General features: G+C 37.0%; 1 protein-coding gene across 2 annotated transcripts in view; it reads right to left on the bottom strand.

The window, feature by feature from the left end:
• ak8 (adenylate kinase 8) overlaps positions 1-19,501 on the bottom strand; it is a 30,711-nt gene that overhangs the window by 7,194 nt on the left and 4,016 nt on the right. For both annotated transcript variants that reach the window (XM_046841702.1, XM_046841703.1), the window contains 7 exons: positions 18,676-18,744; positions 12,472-12,553; positions 11,636-11,707; positions 10,144-10,347; positions 7,607-7,738; positions 6,998-7,087; positions 2,845-2,986 (listed from right to left, as the gene is read on the bottom strand). In XM_046841702.1, the coding sequence (XP_046697658.1) occupies positions 2,845-2,986; positions 6,998-7,087; positions 7,607-7,738; positions 10,144-10,347; positions 11,636-11,707; positions 12,472-12,553; positions 18,676-18,744 (791 nt within the window). The remainder of the gene's footprint in view (positions 1-2,844; positions 2,987-6,997; positions 7,088-7,606; positions 7,739-10,143; positions 10,348-11,635; positions 11,708-12,471; positions 12,554-18,675; positions 18,745-19,501) is intronic.

Genomic DNA, 19,501 nt, shown 5'->3' with positions numbered 1-19,501 from the left:
GTCCAATGAAATATTAGAGCATGTGACTTTTTTTTGGGACGGGCAGTGTATAAAAATTTAAGTTATCATTATAATATCATATTCATACATAATATAGTACAAAAGAGTTCAATGCCTAATACAGCTATTCAAGCTACAAGCAATACAGCCATATGTTTGTAATATCAGTGACCTCTAATGAGGAACAAGAAATTACTTTTTTTTTAAACTGGGCTGCAGCTAACATACTGACAAACTCAGGATGTTGTGTATTAGAAAGCCAGTTAGTTCGATTCTCAGTTTACACTTGTTCAAGTTTATAAGACTAAAAGTCTGCTCACAGAAAAGGGGCAATGGCGATGTTTTTGCAGCTTAAAAATGCGACAAAATTTTTTTATTTTTTAAAAATGTTAAATATTTGTTGCATTTTTCCTAGATTTACCTCTCATGTGTGGCCTGGCGACCAAATCTGGGTCGACCATGGGACAAATTTGTATGGGCATAGTTAGGGCATCTCGGATCTAAAACATCAAATAAGTGTGCCCCTTCGTTTGTTTAAGTCATGTTATAGGTCAACATTGGTTAAATGTTTTTCCATTCAAGAGAATTGCAGATCTTTTCAGTTTCTTAAAGATAGTGTATGAGAAAAACACTGTCACTGGGACACTGCAAGTTTAAATCCTGAAGATGTCTCAAGCAAGAGAGCAAAATTGCCTGTGGAAATCTGTCATACTCCTGTTAATCACAGTGACACTAGCTAACCATGGGCATGTATGAGCGTGTGCATATAGAACAGCAGAGATCATGTTTCCTCAGAGTGTAATTCCCTGTGATAACTGCAAAAATGCAGTTGGCTGCTTTTTCTTGTATTAACACATGACGTATGAGTTAGCTGTGTGTTAGGATGATGGGTAAGAATTGTATTGACCATGTTAACGTGTAGTCACTGGGCTGTGAGTGACTGATCAGATTTTGATCAGGATTGATCAGGTAACTAGAAGGTCCTTCTCATTTAGATGATGGGATCCTGTTTCCTGTCTTCCGCTTTTGTCTTTTTTCCAGCATCAGGTAACTTCTTTCACATGATGAAACTCTCATTCAAAAGGAAACGTTTATCATTGCTGAGGATTTTTAGAAAATCGCTGTAATAATCGGAGGAAATTCTGTATACGTTCATTTTGTCACTCTCCTGCAAAGTCATCCAGGGTTTTAAAAAACATACAAGCCAGTAGTCAAGCCTGTACAAGCTGAACATTTCACACAAGCTCTCAGTCCAATGAACCCTGCTGCTGGATCCCCTTTCAAGAAATGAGTAAAGAGATCCTTCCGATTAAGTAGTTGTTCCAGTTCTGCCATGGCTCTTTACCCTCCTTACTCTTCTCCTCAATGCTCAGTGGTGGCAGATATTACATACCCAGCATTGGCACCAAGCCACAGTGCTGACTCGGCTTATTCATCTTCTCTAAAGCCTGAGTAACGGGATAGCTGTTCATTAATAAAGCTGTCAGGTAGAACATGGCTGTCGGCTATCAGCAGTTCGTCAGTAACATTCTCCTCATTGTTTCAAGGCCTGGCCTTTCCACTTACTGCCGGCCCCCGAAATCAATTACACTAATGCTATGTAAATAAGGTCTCCTGCCATTAGAGGATACGATGGGGGCCGCCAATAAAGTAAATGGAGACACCTACTGAGGTGATTTTCCAATCAGTACCTGACTGGTATTTTATAGTTTACTCTTTTAGAATAGAGGTCCATCAGTTCATTCTGTTCTAAAGGTGTGTGGTGAGTAGCTGGAGATCACAGAGGTGTAATACAGAAAGGCAGGAGTGTGATGACTAATTTATGTGGGGTTTAGATTGAACAAAGTTAAGTGACGTGACCTAAACCGGAGTTCACCAGCATACTCTAAATTTCCAGGTGATTTCGAGTAAGTAGTATTTTAATCCATGCTAAATAGTCCACACATGCTCACAACATAAAATAAAAGGAAGACACAAATTCAGGGTCAAAAGTCTTAGAACTAGAAGTAAAAAATCTAAACTGTGACCCTGGTGGTTTTAGTTCAGTATGTTCTGGCTGGGACTTCTGAACGGCTCAGAGTCCATATAATCAAACAGTGCCATCAGGTCTGCTGAATATGAGCTGGATTTATTTCTATTTGCATTTATGTTTTACTGATGGCTTTTAAAAGTCTTACAACTTGAAAAACATAAATGTCAGGAGAATGTCAAGTCAAATACACTTTGAAAGCAGTTTCTATTAGGTCTTGAGTAAAACATTTGAAAAGTAAACTACACCGATCAGGAATAACTTTATGGCCATTAATCAGGCATAACTTTATGACCACCTGTTCCACCTTTTACTGTTCCACCTTTTGCTGCCAAAACATTTCGGACCTCTTCGAGCATTAACACCATTTGCTTCTTCAGGAATTTGAGCTACAGGAGCTCGTCTGTTTTATCGGACCACACGGACCAGCCTTTGAGCCCCACATAAATCAATTAGAATTGGCATTGACCCTGTCGCTGATTCACCACTATTCCTTTCTTGGAGCACTTTTGATAGATACTGACCACTGCAGACCGGAAACAGCCCATGAGAGCTTCAGTTTTGCGTGTAGACGTCACAATTTGTCAAACTCGCTCAAATTCTTACGCTTGACCATTTTTCCTGCTTCTAACACGTCAACTTTGAGAACAAGATGTTCACTCGCTGACTTACGTATATATCCCACCTGCTAACAGGTGCAATGATGAAGAGATAATCAGGGTTATTCACGCACTGGTCATAATTTTTAAAAGTCATAATGCTATGCCTGACTGGATCACTTGGACACATTCTTGGTCTGTGTGTACAGTAAGTACCTGCTAGGAAGGAAGTTAGACTCCTGCAGTCTCTCGGCCTGTTCTACGTCTCGAGGGAATCCATGTAGGACCCAGCCGCGTGCAGTACAGTCCAGTCGGCTCAGTCTCTCAGTCAGGATCTGCAGCACCATGTTGTCAGGAACTGTGATGAACCAGGAGAAACAACAATACTTTGTTACTGCGTGAACAAAATAGGCCCAAAAAATCAGTCATTCTTTATTTATTTTTGTTTATTTTATTCCCCAACTTTATTTTTCACAATTACATAAAAAGTGCACTCCGAATGACACTTGTTCCAGATACAGTAAACAGAAACATATTTTATGTTGTACTATTTTATAATGTGCAGTATCTATAGTGTCTCTATGGGAGTTGCACAGGGTTAAAAGTTTGCACATCAAAGCTGAAGCTGCTGAGGTCTCGAATTATGTTGTTTACCTCCAGATAACGTAAGAAAACTTACAGATAAACAGATCAGCAAAAAAAAACTTTTAATAAGAAACTGGAATAAGAAAGACTGGAACACAAAACTGACACAAAGCAAAAATGAATTACAAAAAAAGATGGAAGTAGGAATGAAGTCGATGTAGAAGTGATCTTATCAGTCAGCATATGTATGGCGGTCGTTTCTTTTGTGCTGGTTTGATTTTTGTGTGAATTTTTATTCAAAGAAGAAATCAAATGATAAATAAATGAGTAGGAATACTGTCATTTAAATTCATGTATGTACATTTTGTCTTGTGAAGCTTTTCCATGGTTTTCTCTTTGAGCACAAAAGCAGTCAACAGCGTCCTGACAGGCAACATAAGTGAATTGTTTAAGAGGATGACGCCGTTATAAAGTCGGGAAGAAGACAGTTCGCACTTGACATGCAGAATAAAAACACAAAAGCCGGGGACAGCATGTGGAAGAACTGAAAGGAAAGTGAAGTCGACGAGCATTGCAGAGGACAAACAAATAATGGGGGTGAGGGAAAAAATAGAACATTCTTTAAGGAAAGTGAGTGTGCACTCGGGGGGGTCTCCGTGGATGCTGAAAAATTAAAGTTGACGGTTTCAAACTGTCCAATTTCCACATCAAACAAGCGCAGCCTCTTGCCTCTCTCTCCCCGGCTCTTCTTCAAACGGCAGGCAGCCTGGAGAGAGCTCCTCTCCTCTTTTCCTTGTTCTCTTTCTCTTCTCGTAAGACTACTGTTTTTTCATTTCCTTAATAATCCTGCTCCCTAAATCCCCAAAGCACTGTTCTGGTTCCACTAGCCACCGTCTCTACATCGCCTAATTATACCCCAGCGAGCCCATTAATCAACTCGTAAATTATTTAGGCAAGTGTCTCTGCTTGAAACCTTCACTGTCACAACGTGAGAGGGAGGGAGAGGGACAGAGTCAGAGTCTTCAGACACGAGCCGAAAGCTCTCCCCTAGGACAAGAAAAAGCTCGGTTCAACAAGACACACGAGTGCCAACTAACACAACATTTACATTACATTTTTTATGCATTCTTCATTGCAAGCATGAATTCATGAATTCATCCACTGTTGCAGTTTAGCATGAAGTCAACAAGCAGCATTGTAGACTTACAATCAGATGTGTACAAAAAGTCATGAGAGGGTCACAGCCCCTGTATCAAACTACTAACTCTTAAAAGCATCCTGAATTTTTACACCTTTTTGATACTACAAATCTCACACTGACACACATCTTAATCCTACACTTCTTTGCAACTATTTGGACACTTTTTGTGATACCATGACAACAATTGCAATTTTGTCTCTATTGTAGAATAACACATCATATGTTTGAATAATTTATATTTACGTTTATAGAAGAACATCTGCAAGGCAAGCTGTCACTGATTTTAGAACATATACGAGCAATTATACTCTCATAATTCTCTTTTTTTTTCTTTTTTACTCTATTTCAAAAGACAAAAGTGCAGCTTGTCACATTATCAAGAAACTGTAAAGCACAAGAATCCTCTGGACGATTCTCATTCTTATCCACTCCATAATCACACTATCCCTCTCCCAAGCTATACAATATGAGCAGCATCTCACACAATAAGCAGTTTTATACCTTACTGGTTCTATACCTTACTTACTAACATATACTTTATTTTTTGCAGAAATTCTATATTATAATACTAAGTAATTTAAAACTACAATACAGCTTAGTGGCCATCAAGTCCTTTCATTTTGTCCCTATTTCATTAACTGTCCTGTCTACTGCTCCAGCTCTACTCTAAATGTTCATTGACTAAACATGGGGCAGTGGGATTCCCTCCCAAACAGGCATCTAAAAGTACTTGTTGCAGTTCCCATTTTTGACCAGTAATTAGTCTTTGATGTTAAATTGCTACACGGCTGTGCGACATTTAAAAAAGGTGAGCAAGTAGATGCAAAATCAACTGTCAAATAGCAACAATTTTACTCAAGAGGTACTTAGAAGATCAAAAAGAAAATGTATTAGTAATGTGAGGACTTTATGAAGATTAACATTTCTTGAAAGGCTGATATATGCTGCTGCCCTCTGCCTCATACCCCTATGGATGATACAATACAGCATACATTCATAATAATTCACAAATATGGGCTGCATTAATAAACTGTCCGGGTCTCTATCTACTCCTTCAGAACAATCTTAGCTCATTAAATGTGATCCACTCAATTGTTTTCTAAGCCCTGAAGTATCTCTTGGCTTTGTGTCAACACACACACACACACACACACACACACACACACACACACACACACACACACACACACACACAGTGGGAGAAGAGCTAGCTGCAGGAAGCTCAGTTCAGCTGTCAGCGTTCAGCTCGTTCTTTGTGGCCATGCTGAGGACAGAGAGTTGTGTGAAAAGAAAAGTCGCTATAGAGGCAGCACCTCTGTGATACGGCGCTCAAGTGTCAGTCTCATTAAACGCATGTGTACGCCCATGAGCTTTTGTAGCGCATCCATTCTCGAGGGACATTTTTTATATTAATCACATCTTGCTCAAGGCAAGTTTAGACACTTGGCGGCGATGACTGGCAGGCACAGCAGACTGGGATGCGATGCGAGGGGTGGGTCTGTTTGGATAATCTAAATGGGAATAGGACACAGTGGCACAGTGGCTCCCCTGATTGAATTAGATTTCCTTTGGGGTTTCACAAGGAGATGTGGACAAGGGATGAGATGGAGTAAAAGACAACAAAAAGTATGTTGATTTAAATAAACGCATAATAAGAAATAAACTATTAGCCTAAAAGATATTAATCTATATAATTTAACATAAGGTTATTTGTATTCAGACCAATGTGATTAGTATACAAATATATAAATTAATACTTAATGCATAAAATCATCTTGCATTAAATGCATCTTAAAAGAAGAATTCTGCGCCATTCCATTTAAACTCTTTTGTAGATCTTTTCAACAAGAACGTATAATCTTTTGTAATTTTGAATTAATATAGACTATTTTTCTAATCTAGATGATATGACATTAGAATTTTCTTATAGTGACACAGTGAGATTTACAGATGACCAATCAGCAGCTTTACATTAAAACTTATACATTTAAAGGACCTGTACACTGTAAGGTTTTCCAGCCTCTCCCTCTCTTATTCCCTCTCTTTATTTTCTCCTCCGTCTATCTCTTTTTTCATTTTCCATATCTTTCTCTTATGTTCACATTAATGCGTTTCCTACATCGTCGTGTTGTTTTCTATGTTGTTTCCGGGGTTTTTTTGTTTGTTTTTTTTTTTTACACAAAAAAAATCTTTTTTGTGTTTTCACCGAAGTGCGAAACTAGGCCCCAATTAATACTGCGCTACACTAAATCAGAAAGGTTGATAAAAAAGCAAAACATTATTTTGCTATTTTACTTAATAAGGGTAGCACAAGCCTGTGTTCTCTTTCAAAAGCCAATGGAATTGTAATATTAACCATAGAGATTGATGCTGCAGGTTTATTTTTACCATACCATTATACATATGCAAACATCATGATAGAATCGGCCACACTGTGCGTGACGTGGGTGGTCTAATTATTTGCCTGAAAGCAGAAAACTCTAACAGAGTCAGCAGACTCCAAATAGACCCCTTACACTTCAGCTCTCCTCGGTGCGTGACCTGTTTGACAGCATGTGTACGTGAGGAGGTGAAGAAGTTTACCTCGCCGGTCTGACTCCAGAAAGGGTTTAATGAGCTCTCCCATACTGCTCTCATCTGCCGCCACTGCTTTCAAAAGTTCACCACAACAAACTACAGAGGGAGACAGAAAAAGCAACAGAGAAAAAGAGAATGTGAAAGAAAAATAAGAGGAGGAGAAGAATCGGGCGAGCAAGAGATGGAAACGCAGAGAAATAGAATGGCTTTAAACTTTAAATAAACAGAATGTGCAATTCTCTGAGTGACCTTTAAGTCAGAAAAAAAGAAGGCATGAAAAAGGGACGGGACTGAGCTTGTATCCAAGAACATCAACATGCCAACATACGGATTTCAGAAAAAATATTAGCTAATTAAAAAGTATAAAGAAATGGAAAAAAAAAACTGAAACAAAATGAAATAAAAACAAATAAATATGTAAATATAAGAAAACAAACAAAAAAGTACATTATGTGTGTTCTTTAATTAAGTAATCACTGGCAAAAGTATTTCAGATGTTAATGAATATTAATTATTTGACATTATTAGAATATTATTTTATGTTTACTTTATACTTAAATATATATTTATTGTGACCTAATTAGTAAAAGAGTAGAAAACTGTGCATTTGCTTACTATCAACTAGGCCGTATTTCTGGGCAAGCAAGCTAGCCTGGAGACTCCTTCCACATCCTGGTGGTCCAAACAAGAGGATTCTGGGAATGTGAGGTGCATCAGAACGATGCCTGGACAGAACGTAGCTCAACACTGGGAGACAGAGTGAGACAGAGTGAGACAGAGTGAGACAAACAGTTTTATTCAAGTAAAGTTTTCTGATTTGAAGTTTTATCACGGTGTCAAAGTCGAATCTGGGTTTTGAGGCTTAATCCTGGGATTATAGTATATTTCTAGCAAATGATAAACAAATGTGCCATGTAACAAATGCAAGTAATCAATAATAAAACATTAATGCTGTAAACTTAATTGTAGTTAATATGTCAGTGCACTAATTATACAGGTCACAAATGACTCCTGTAATTAAACCTAGCACATATATAACACATCTTCATGTGCATGTGTTATGAGATAAGATTAAATTATAAACAAAACAAAGCCACTGGTCCTCGTAAAGCTTCAACTTAGCCTGTTTTATTCCCAAAATTGGACCTCGGTCTCTCTGTGTATTTCACTAAGAATGGAAACAATCGTCTTTAGCTGTTTAATGGAGCTGAACAATACAGCGTTTATGTAGGAGCAGTGAAAATGTTCTTTTAAATGCCACATGCCCAGATGATAAACAGCCATTATGGCTAATCTGAATATAAGGAAGCCAGCTTGATTAATAAATCATTTGAGGCCTCGTCGGTGCTCCGCAAGGGCAGTGAACATCTGTTTGCAGCTGGGCTTCACCCATGACAATGCCTTTCATCTGTTCCTTCTAATGTGTGATAATTAACAGTGGCCTAATTATAACTAATGAGTCTCTCTTGTGCTACGCTTTACGCTAATTGCCAGACAACGGCGCCGATAAATGGTTAATATGCAAAACATGCTAATGTGTTAAAAGGCTTCGTCGGGGGGGACGGCTAGTAATGTCGCCATCAAACCGCATGCCGAATTAGCGATAATCAATATTTAAGGCAACATGTTTATTGCAGTTTATTGCTCGGTCTTGAAGCCATGAATGTTTTATAGAGGAGAAAGATTGCAAATATTTGTTTTATTTCCACCGTTTAACTTAATCAAGCATGCTGAGCGTGATTAAATAAAGACGGATGTGCGGAAGCACGTTAGCCCAAACCTCACATTTAAAAATCAAGCTAAAATCTTTAAACCATTAGAAGATGAGTGTGGAATTGGTCTCCTGGTGCTCGAAATGGCGGTGTGAATGCAATACTAATGCACTCGTGCTGGCTAAAATAGCAAAATGAGCTCTTTATCAGCTGCACAAGACACTTAGAGAATATGAATATGAATTAAGACCATAATCAGGCTACACAAAGAGAGCACAAAATGCCAGTAAAGTGGAATCTCTCATTAATTTAGTGATGAGGTATAAATATATTAGGACCTATTTATTTATTTGAATAAAAAGAAATCTATTAAAAATGAACTATTCAGGTTCTGGCCCTAAACATCAACTTTCCTTCAAACCCCCAAAAGATCTATCCGCACATGCTAATCAGATGATATATGCAAAAAAGACTTAAAATATGCAGCAGACAGCATTCTCCTTATCCCCACAACAAAAGGAAGTGCATTATTATTTTGTCAAGTTGAGTGGTGTAATATTGAGACAGGTTGTACTGGGACGGCTTTAATGGCACTGGTGGAGGCTGCACACTGTTGATCGAGTCCTCGCGGGACACTAGGTGCCTGCAGCACTGCCCGAGGCGAAGTGCCCTAACCAGGCCAATCACTGGCTCTCAGCGGAGCAGCTGCACTGCTGAGCTCTGACCACAGCTCGGGTCAGCACAGTAGGGATAGACTATCACAGAATGATACCTGGAAGTCTTGCAACATGTGTACTAGGGCAAGAGGCTTCAAATATTGCTAAGAGGCCCAAACAAAGTAGAACAAGCCATCATGAGCTTATATCAAACTTTTGGATGAAACTATTTCTTATTTTTAATGATCTTCTACAAATAGTTATTGCTATATATTTTTATGTCTATTAAACCCAATGGATTAAATACCTGGCTGTTCTTTATAATGTTATAATGTCATTTCTCATGCTATGAGTCTGGTGGGTCAGAAGATGATTATCTTCAGTAAAAGCAGCTCTGACAGCAGTGCCAGCTTTTATTCAAATACATTATTATTATATTTATATAGCAGCTCGTTCAGACGTTTTTTTATTAATTACTTGTCTTTTTTACGTAGCCATAAGAGGGCATTGCACTCAGCTAGAGAGTGTTAATACAAAGATCTACAACAGGATGTAATTTAAAGCCTCCCTGTGATGCATTTAAAACCCTTAGAATTCCATGTAGTATATCCAGACTTAAATTCCTGTGTCACTGTAATTACTGAATCATTTGTAGTAAATACTGAATAACATATTGGAGTTTAAGGTTCATTCACAAAAAAGTTGCTACAGTCTGTTTTACAGTCTGAATGAATAAATACCAGCTGAAATGCATAGAGAGGAGAGAAGCTGAATGTGTGGTCACCTTGAGCAAACACATCAACATGGGGTTGGTCCGCATTGATGATCTTCAGGCTGTTACAGTAAGTGTCCTGTAGTCCCTGGGCCACACGGCGGTACGCCTGCAGCTGATGGGCTATTTCTTCTTCTTCCATTAGGCAATCTGGCTTCTCAAGACGCTGAGACACTTCGACATTCTCAGGCCATATGAAGGTAAGGTGGTACACATCTAAAGACAGAACACATCACCTGAAATATGTACTTAAAAAAAAACCACTAAAACTTTTCTAGAAATTATTGTAAAAAAATAATTATTGTAATATTTCATATTATAAGGCCAACTCCAGTTATAATAGAGCTTTGTAAAACACAAAAACAATAACAGCCAGGAATAAAAACAATATTATTCAGGAATTATTCATGTATAACTCCCGACCCAAAAGGGTATCCACCCAACTTTAGACCACAGTAATTATATATATATTATGTATATATGCCTATAATTTGCTAGTTTCACTGAGATTGACAGTGATTTTATGTCATTCCTGCCACCCAGACGGCATGGGCAGCTTTGCTCTGTTGGACTTTTGCCAACCTTTTTCATATTTTAATAACAAACAATTAAATAAGAATAAAACTTACTAAAAAACATATTTTTACCTACTTAAAAAGAAATACAAACAGTAACACCAAAGGACAAAAGTGTGAATAAATTCCCTTGAACTACTCACAGAAAAACTTAATTCATAAAAATCATTAAAAAGTTTCACTAACTCACTTTTTGAAATGTTGCTTCACCTCAGACCTACGTTAATTTGACTTGCATTAGCATACAGCAGATTCAACCTATTAATTAAACCTTATTAAACCCTTAATTTATCTCTACATGTTGCATCGCAATAGCATAATTTCTGTTAGTATGGTGCAATTGAAGTTTTACTGTAGTTTAAATGATGACTACACAGATGTACTGTAGTATATCTGACTCATCATCAATAAAAAGGGTACTTTTTACTCATCAAAAAATCCAAAGATGCACTGCAACATTTATATATATTTATATGTTCTGCAAAATCTCAATTAATATCATTTGCTCCAGATGCCAAATGCCAAATGTGACAATATTGTGTATTGTGTTATTTTTATTCCCTAAATGTGTCTTCATTATTCTGCATTTTGAATTTCATTATAAGATACATTCACAAAAAAAAATATTAATAATAAAAATTATACTAGCGCTCCATAAAAAAGTGTCAAAGTTCGAGCCTGAAAAAAAGTGAAAGATTGCAATTACATTTTGGAACAAATTCTACAGGGAGGAAGAGCTTTTTGTTCATTATAGTGCACCTTTGTTATACCCAAAGGACTTGCTAGCATAGTTGGGATTCAGAGAACAGGTTCTGTTTGGTTGAGTCCTACGGTTCATGAAATGCATTCTAACAAGGTTTCGCCTCGGCTGTCTGTCTCTCCGCTCGGCTCTCTGAACTGAAAAATTGCAGTAATGATGCAGACATTACCTCCTGTGACAGGGTCTATCCTCTTGCCCAGACTCCTTTCAGTCAAGACGTCATCATGGGCCTGCAGCATCACTGAGACGTAAAATAAATACTTTAACAAGGATAGTCGTGCCCACTGGCATGGATCATTTAAAAAATAAATAATTGGACAAAGGTATTAATAGATATTGCAACAGCAGAGTACGAACGTTTGTATGCTATAAAGACCATTTCCGTACGTTTGATAGATTAATGGCTGTTAATATAATTATCTGAAGTTGCATCACTACTTTATGAACATTAAATAAAATGGAATATCCTCCAACCCTTTCTTTTGTAATATTTCTAGATATTTCATGCTCAAACTCATTGCCCTCTTCAAATCAGGTCTCATGACTGAAAGAGTCAAGACAAAATATTTCTTTAATCTATTTTTCCTTTTTGCTATAAATCACTGTAAATTGCACATTCTTCTTCATTTGTATGATTTTAATTATTTTCCATTTCCAGCTATTATGATTCTTGATTTGTGCATGCAGGATTTCACTTTATTTGAGCCCAGTTGCAGTTTTAAGTGATTAAGAGTTTTGATCAAGTGTAAAAGACGTTTTCAAAGCCAGATGTTACAACTCATGATGGATTCAGTGCTTCTGTTAATGATGATATTATATTACATTCATGATGATGAAATGATGCAACAGGAGTGACAGATCAAATTGCGAAGTTAAACCCTGGTTTGGAAGGAATTTGACTGCTTGAAATCTGAACTCCAAGCATAGAATAGATCCTGAGAGCATTCTCAAGCATTTGGGGTCAAGTGTGAATGTGTGTATGTGAGAGAGAAATGTAGCACTGACCAACATGCTCAGGGGCGATGCCACATGCCTGAAGATACAGAGCCTCTTGTCTGTTTTTTGGGATTGCCTCTAGGATCCAACCCTATACATATAAAACACACACACACACACACACACACACACACACACACACACACACACACACACACACACACACACACACACAATGATATAGGCAAAAAATTGAGATTTTAACATAGACAAGGAGTTTTTTTTGTTGTTTTTTTTTATTTTCATTTTAACATTTGTATTCATACAAACCATATGAATTCATACAAAACATATCCTTGATCCTTAAAAATAATGAATGCATAAAATAATAATATAAATACACACTAAATTGGCCTGTATGGGCTTTCAGGCAGAAGCACAGTTAAAACCATGAAACCTTTAAAATGTGCCTAATTCTCCAGCCTCTCTTTTCCCATCTTGCACAGCAATGAGAAGAACATAAGAAGAGAAAAATCACATGCATATCATTCATTAACTACAAATCCATAAAAAAAAGCCTTTCTCTCTAATAGTCTCCTAAATCCCAAAGCTTGCTGCTCAATGGTGCGGCAAAATAAAGAAGCCTCAAAGAAAAGTGTCTCCCTGAAGGGCTTGTTAAGGGCCAACTTATTACCGTGGCAAATAATCTTCAAACAAATAAGTATATTCAGCAAACATTTATAGATCTAAGTGTTATCAGATGAGTTGTGGGTTTTTGCTGCAGAGTTTCCAGAGCGTGTTTGAAATCAGTCTTTGTTTTTGGCAGCTTTGATCTACAACAGAAAGCTCAACCCTGATTTCGGGTAATCTCAGAGCGCCAGTTTCCTTCCACTTACTTTCCTATTAAACCTATGAATTCACCTGTGTGTAGTGGTTTGGTCCAAGGGCTAGGCCTAGTAACTTTACACTCAGAAGGGAGACTGGCTCAGGAGTGTTATTAACACATCCTGAACAGTATTTGCGGAGAGTTGGTAAAAAGATTGAATTTTAAAAAGTCAGCAAATTATAACTGAAAATTTTTGGGGAAGTCGTGCATCTAAAAGCATTATAAATACACTAGACCTTTTAAAAATCGATTTATTTGGCATATTAGATGCTTGTTATTATTTACAGTGTATCGCTAAAGTGTATCCATGCTTTCCTCTCACAGAAAAGTCACATAAACATCACCTAAGTAATCACTTGATTCACTTAATGTTTTAGTTCACATTTTCTGTTTTGATAATTCACATCTATTCACATACAAGTATTTGTTTTCTACATGATCTTTTCAAGTGTTAAGGATCAATTAAGTAAACATGAAATATCATAAATGTACCTTGTAAAAACATTACATTTACAATAAAAAGTTTTTACTAGGAATGGTAAGATTCATCGAGTCGCATCAGTGCATTGGCATAAGAGATAACGATGTGATGCATTGATTTAAAACACGTGTGCATCGGAAACATGGTGGCATTTGTATCGCAATGCATCTTTGTTTACATATTTGCATTGGTAAAAAACAATATAGTTATATACAATTATTAGTAGATGTGCTATACTTTTATTATTTACAAAGTGAACATTCATTTGTGACCAATATTTTATATATAGACTGATTTCTCCTCCCTAAACTGTTTCTCAAGTGCGTTCTCTCAGCACCACTGCTGCTCCGTGAATATGATGCGTACACATGAAGACTACAGAGACCGAGGAGTGTCCTGAGAATCACACAGAATTCAGATTAACATGGCAGAGGTAGAGCCATGTTAATCGCCATTTTCTTCCTCTAGACAGAAAAGGCTAAAACATCTGGTTTTATTTAATCTTTGATCTTTTTTTTTGCTCGCATTGTGTTGAATTTAATTTAAATCGTGTTGCACTGCATTGCACCGGTAGCTGCTTCAGATGTATCTTTAATATATTGTATCATTGGCTATGATTTGAGATTCCACTGGCCTCAGTTATGGAGATGCACATGATTCATATTTACTCTTTACATTTTATGTAGGAAATTAATGTACTTGTTTCACAGCTCCAATGTCTCTTCTTTTCATGAACTAGCCAGTGATCGAATGTTATAGTGTGTATTAAAGCTCGATATTTACATTATTGAGCTACAGTGTGAAACTTGTATGAGAAAATCCTACTCTACCTCAGTACAAAAAATTTAATTATGCTGGAGTAAGCAAAGACCTTCCTAGAAACCATGTATTTAACTTAATCTGAAAGCACATGCTGAGGTAAGGCAGATTTAGAACATTTGTTTAAATCTTGTTTAAAGACTTGTATAAATTGGCTCGAAAGCAAGTTAAAGTTTAAAATTTAAAAGTGTTTTTACAAAAAAACATGATTAACGTCATTTCATCTATAACAAATGATTACTGTAATTTCTGGACTATAAAGCGCACCCATATATAAGCCGCACTCACTGAATTTGACAAAGATTTTTATTTTGAACATAAATAAGCCGCACCTGTCTACACTGAAACTAATGAACTTTACATAGGCTTTACCGAAAGACAGTGTCTGTTACACAGTGTAACGGGTGAAATATGTTGTGGCTCCTATAAGAGCAGAGCGGCATTTTGGGAATATCCTGCCGCCGCATTTTTCCGCTATTACTGCATGTGTGCAAGACCGAGGAATATGTCCTTATTATTTTCTGATGCTCATTTCTGTTTCTTTGACTAACCCGTAATGCTGTTGCCAAGAAAAATTAAAAAGCACGAGTTTTGGAAACCTGTCTGTGCTTATATGATTTTTGTTGCAACTGGAGTTAGCGAGCTCTCCCTTCACCAAGACTCAACGAGTCATTGTTCACTTTCTTTCACAACTATTCCTCTCTGAAGTTTATCTTTGGCAACGTTGTGCGTTTAAAAATCATCACCGGTGAAGCTTTTCTCCCGATGCCGTGCAGCTCAGAACACAGGTGAGGTGCGTTTTTTCATGCTCGTTCGGCAATTTCATTGGTCTAATGTTATGGGGCTCAGTTTTTTGGCTTGAATCTTGTGAAACCGGGAAAAACCCAGGAAAAATCCATAAATTATCCACTTCGTTGTTTAAGCTGTTTAAGAGGTTCAAAACATGGGAAAAAAGTAGCGACTTATAGTCCGGAAAATACGGTACTTTAGAATGACTTTACAAAATATTATTGATTTAATTATAGTACTACTTTGTTGTTACATTTACTGGACTAAAAATTTGTTTGCATGCTCCTATGTTTAATTTAATCAAACTTTCACATGGTGTCCACTGTACAGATTTTCTACACTGAAGTATAAACTCTCAGTTTTTTTCTCAACCCTGCTTAGGCTAAAAGTTTGCAAAGTTTAGACTGTACATTGGCTACACCAGAAACAGATACATGCACAGGAACCACTGCAAGATACATGTGCAGGAATGCAAGATACATGCAAGGAACCGTTCTCCAGGTATCAGTACACTTTTTTTTCCTCGTGTACAAGGTGAAGTCAGGTAAGTCCGAAAAGAATGAAGTGGCTCTTCAAGCATCTAGTTCTGGAAGGCCGAGGGCAGGAGGAGAGTTCCAGGCCAGGTCCCAGGCCTGATTGAAATTGTAATGAGACTGCCTCTGAACATCACACACACACACACACACACACACACACACACACACACCACACACACACACACACACACACACACAAGAGCGCGCACACAAGAGCGCGCACACATTCTCCTCCTGTCCCCAGAGCCCCACAGTGGCTTGCAGGATTCCTTTTCATCCACACATCAAAAAGACGACATGGGGCTCGGGGTGCTGCGCTCCGACCAAGACCCTTACACTGGAACATCTGCAGTGATGCTCCCGATCACAGGCGAGACATGCAGAGAGCAGATGTCACCAGCTCAACAGCAGGCAGGGCAGGACACCGAGAGCCAAACCCTGACACAATTCCCACCTGACCAACTGAGCTCCACACACAAAGGTCCTGCAAAGCTTCATTTCAAATCCATTATTTGTGCAAAACACTCACACACACACACACACGTGTGCGTGCACATAAAACTTTCCAAATCTACTTCAATTGCTAACTTTCTTGCACATCTCTGCCATCTCTCCCTATATATAGATTTAAAGGCATTATGCAAATTCTGACAGTGGAACTTTATTTGCAGGTCTCATTAGGGATCTGGATGACTGCCACACTTGCTACATGATCTTTCATTCTTTCTTTCTTCGCCTTTTTTTTTCCCAATTTACTTTTCGTGTTTTTTTGTGTGCAACTGCGAGGGCGTTCATTAACTTGCGACTTCACACTAATTCTCTATTTATTACCTGCGCTTCCTAACTTTCCCTACTCTCTTGATTTCCCCCTAGATTACAAGTCGAGTTTGCAAGCAGCAGTCTCGTGAGAGAGAGAGAGAGAGAGAGAGAGAGAGAGAGAGAGAGAGAGAGAGAGCGAGAGAGAGAGAGAGAGGGAGAAAGAGCGTGAGACGGTGTACTTACAGTAACACAGTGTAAGAAGCGCTGACAGGAGGAGATAAACTATATGACCTAGATTAGACATTGTTACATTCATAGTTGGGGGAAAAAACTCAGGTACAAACACATACGTAGCAAAAAAATACAGCAATTAAGCTTAGCTTGGTGTGTCTCAGTGGTGGCGTGAAGAATTTCTTTGTGCCTGTAAGGAAAAATCCACCTGAATGACTTGCATATTAATCTTTTGAATGAACATGTGTCTTCAGTGGCATCCAAGATTTATTTTGCAAAAGAAATTCACTTTTGCTTATTGCTGTATACCTGAATGCTATTCGATGCCAACATCACTTTCATCACCAAACTTTCTATAGATCTTTGTACCTAGCAGAACTGTAATTTATCAAAAATTGCTAAAGTGCATTCTATGACTACTTTGCACCATGAATGTGTCACTACTTTTGTGTCTGATTTCTCTTTAATACAATGTTGAAAGTTGCATGACGGATATCTTTTGCGTGTGAGAATGAGGAACATTTCTGCTCCTGTTAAACACATCATAACTGCACTAACCATAACTGTGTCCCACTGTGACATCGTCAAGACACACAACTGCAAGTAATAGGAAAAAACCTCAGAATTTTAACAAAAAGGAGTCAGTAATCACCAGATACATATGATATAATTATATTTTATAATGTTCTTACTTTAAAATGATGCTAAATTATACTAGAATACTGACTGTTTGAGTTGCCAGGTGTGTTCATGTATAGAGAAAGAATCATCTCAGTTTTCCTCTCATTTCACTGCACTTATGCAGATCAGCACGGGGCATACGATATCATTAAATGAGATGATAAATAACATCTGACAGTTTGCCTGCAGGGATAAACACCCATTACCAGATTAAAAGCAGAAATTAACCACAAACTACTGATATTAAAAGCACAAAGTTCAAAGAAACCAAGCAAAAACATTTGCAAGGTTCGAAAAGAAATAGAAGAAAATCCATATTTTTTCGGTATTTACATATTTTTTCACAGTGGACGCTAACACAAAAGAGACTGGAAGGACAAACAGGAGATCTCATGACACTTAGATTTAGGTGGGATGAAAGTAGGAATGAAAGTTGAACAAAAAACTCTTTCAGGTGGTGGAAATTGTGATTTTATGGTCTTAACCCTGGTTTTGGCCTGCAGTAAGATAAAAGCACATCCAATCATATTCATATATAACTGATTTCTAATTAAAGTGTAATTCACACTATATTCTATTCTAACTGATCTACTAATAAAATAAGTTCACAATTTTTATATGATGTTTGCATTTACCATAGGTTGCAATCATTTCAATAAAAGAGGGAAAAAACATTTTAGATGTGTTTAAAATCACAAACCTTTTATATCAAAATTTTGCAGCAATAATTCAGTCAACGTTTTAGACTGTGACTTTATAATATAAGTACATATTTACTGTATATTGTTTTATTCTAGTAACCTACAAAAAATGCTATGCTTTCCAAAATATTTAAAAATACAGCTATTCTAAAATATACTCAGAAATAAATTCTCAGTTTATCACTTAGTTATTTACCTTAAATGTTATTCTTTCATGAAAAACGAATAATTATTGTAACTATAATAATTTTAAATATAGTTAAAATTAATGGAAAAATTACGGGACATGGTAAATGTATGTAAACCTTCGATGAATAAATTAATAACTACAACTATTAATAGAATTAAACATTAATCCCTGATCTATCAGTAAAGGTATAAATTTCTTACCCGTCTAACACAGTCGGGTTTTGAGAGCCGCTCTTCAACCAGCTTTATCCAGAGGTCTTGTGGGATCTCCTGAAATACAGACACTTCCAATTTTATTTGTGTATGTGTGATTAGTAGTAATAATAGTAGTATTGGTCTGAAGACAATTAAGAGACAGTATGTGCATATTTTCAAATTCCCGCTTGGAAGTCAAAAGCAGCAATTTCAAACAGCAGATAGAGATGAGTACCTCTGATTCCATTTCTCAGATATTGTCAGCCTTTTAAAGCTTAATAATTGCATTATAATGATCTTTAAATTTTATTAAACATAAAAAGTGGAGAAATCAGCATTTCACAACTCAACACCAGCACAACTCCAACCCGCAGAAGCTGCTACAATTATTTTATTATCTCTAGTGCATGCAGAATCAAACTGAAGATTTTACCTTCATCTTTCCTGATGTGTTAAATCTTATCATAGAAAAAAAAGAATCGCTAACTATGAAGCAAAGAAGCACATCTAAATTGAATATGAGCTAGCGAGCTGAAACAGAATTTAGCTGTTTGTTAGCTAGCTAAAATTTATTTTCTTACTTTATTACTCACTTTGTTCGTTAAAGTAGTTGTCCAGAACTACATTTTCAGATATAGACCAAGTTAGAGTCAACAGCTGTGTCAATCATCTTGTAACGAAGCTTAATTTTAAAATATTATATACCTCTTTTGCAAGAGCAATTAATTAATTACTTTTTAACTCGATGTGTTTTTGTACTCTTTCCAAAATGCAGCTCATTTTGATGTTAATCAACACGCTGCTGTGTGTATAGAATCATTATATTTATTCA

This window comes from Silurus meridionalis, chromosome 27 (assembly GCF_014805685.1).
Source record: "Silurus meridionalis isolate SWU-2019-XX chromosome 27, ASM1480568v1, whole genome shotgun sequence".
In the NCBI taxonomy this organism is placed as follows: Eukaryota; Metazoa; Chordata; class Actinopteri; order Siluriformes; family Siluridae; genus Silurus; species Silurus meridionalis.
Note: the sequence above shows the minus strand (reverse complement) of the source record. Positions and strands in the feature narration are given on the sequence as shown.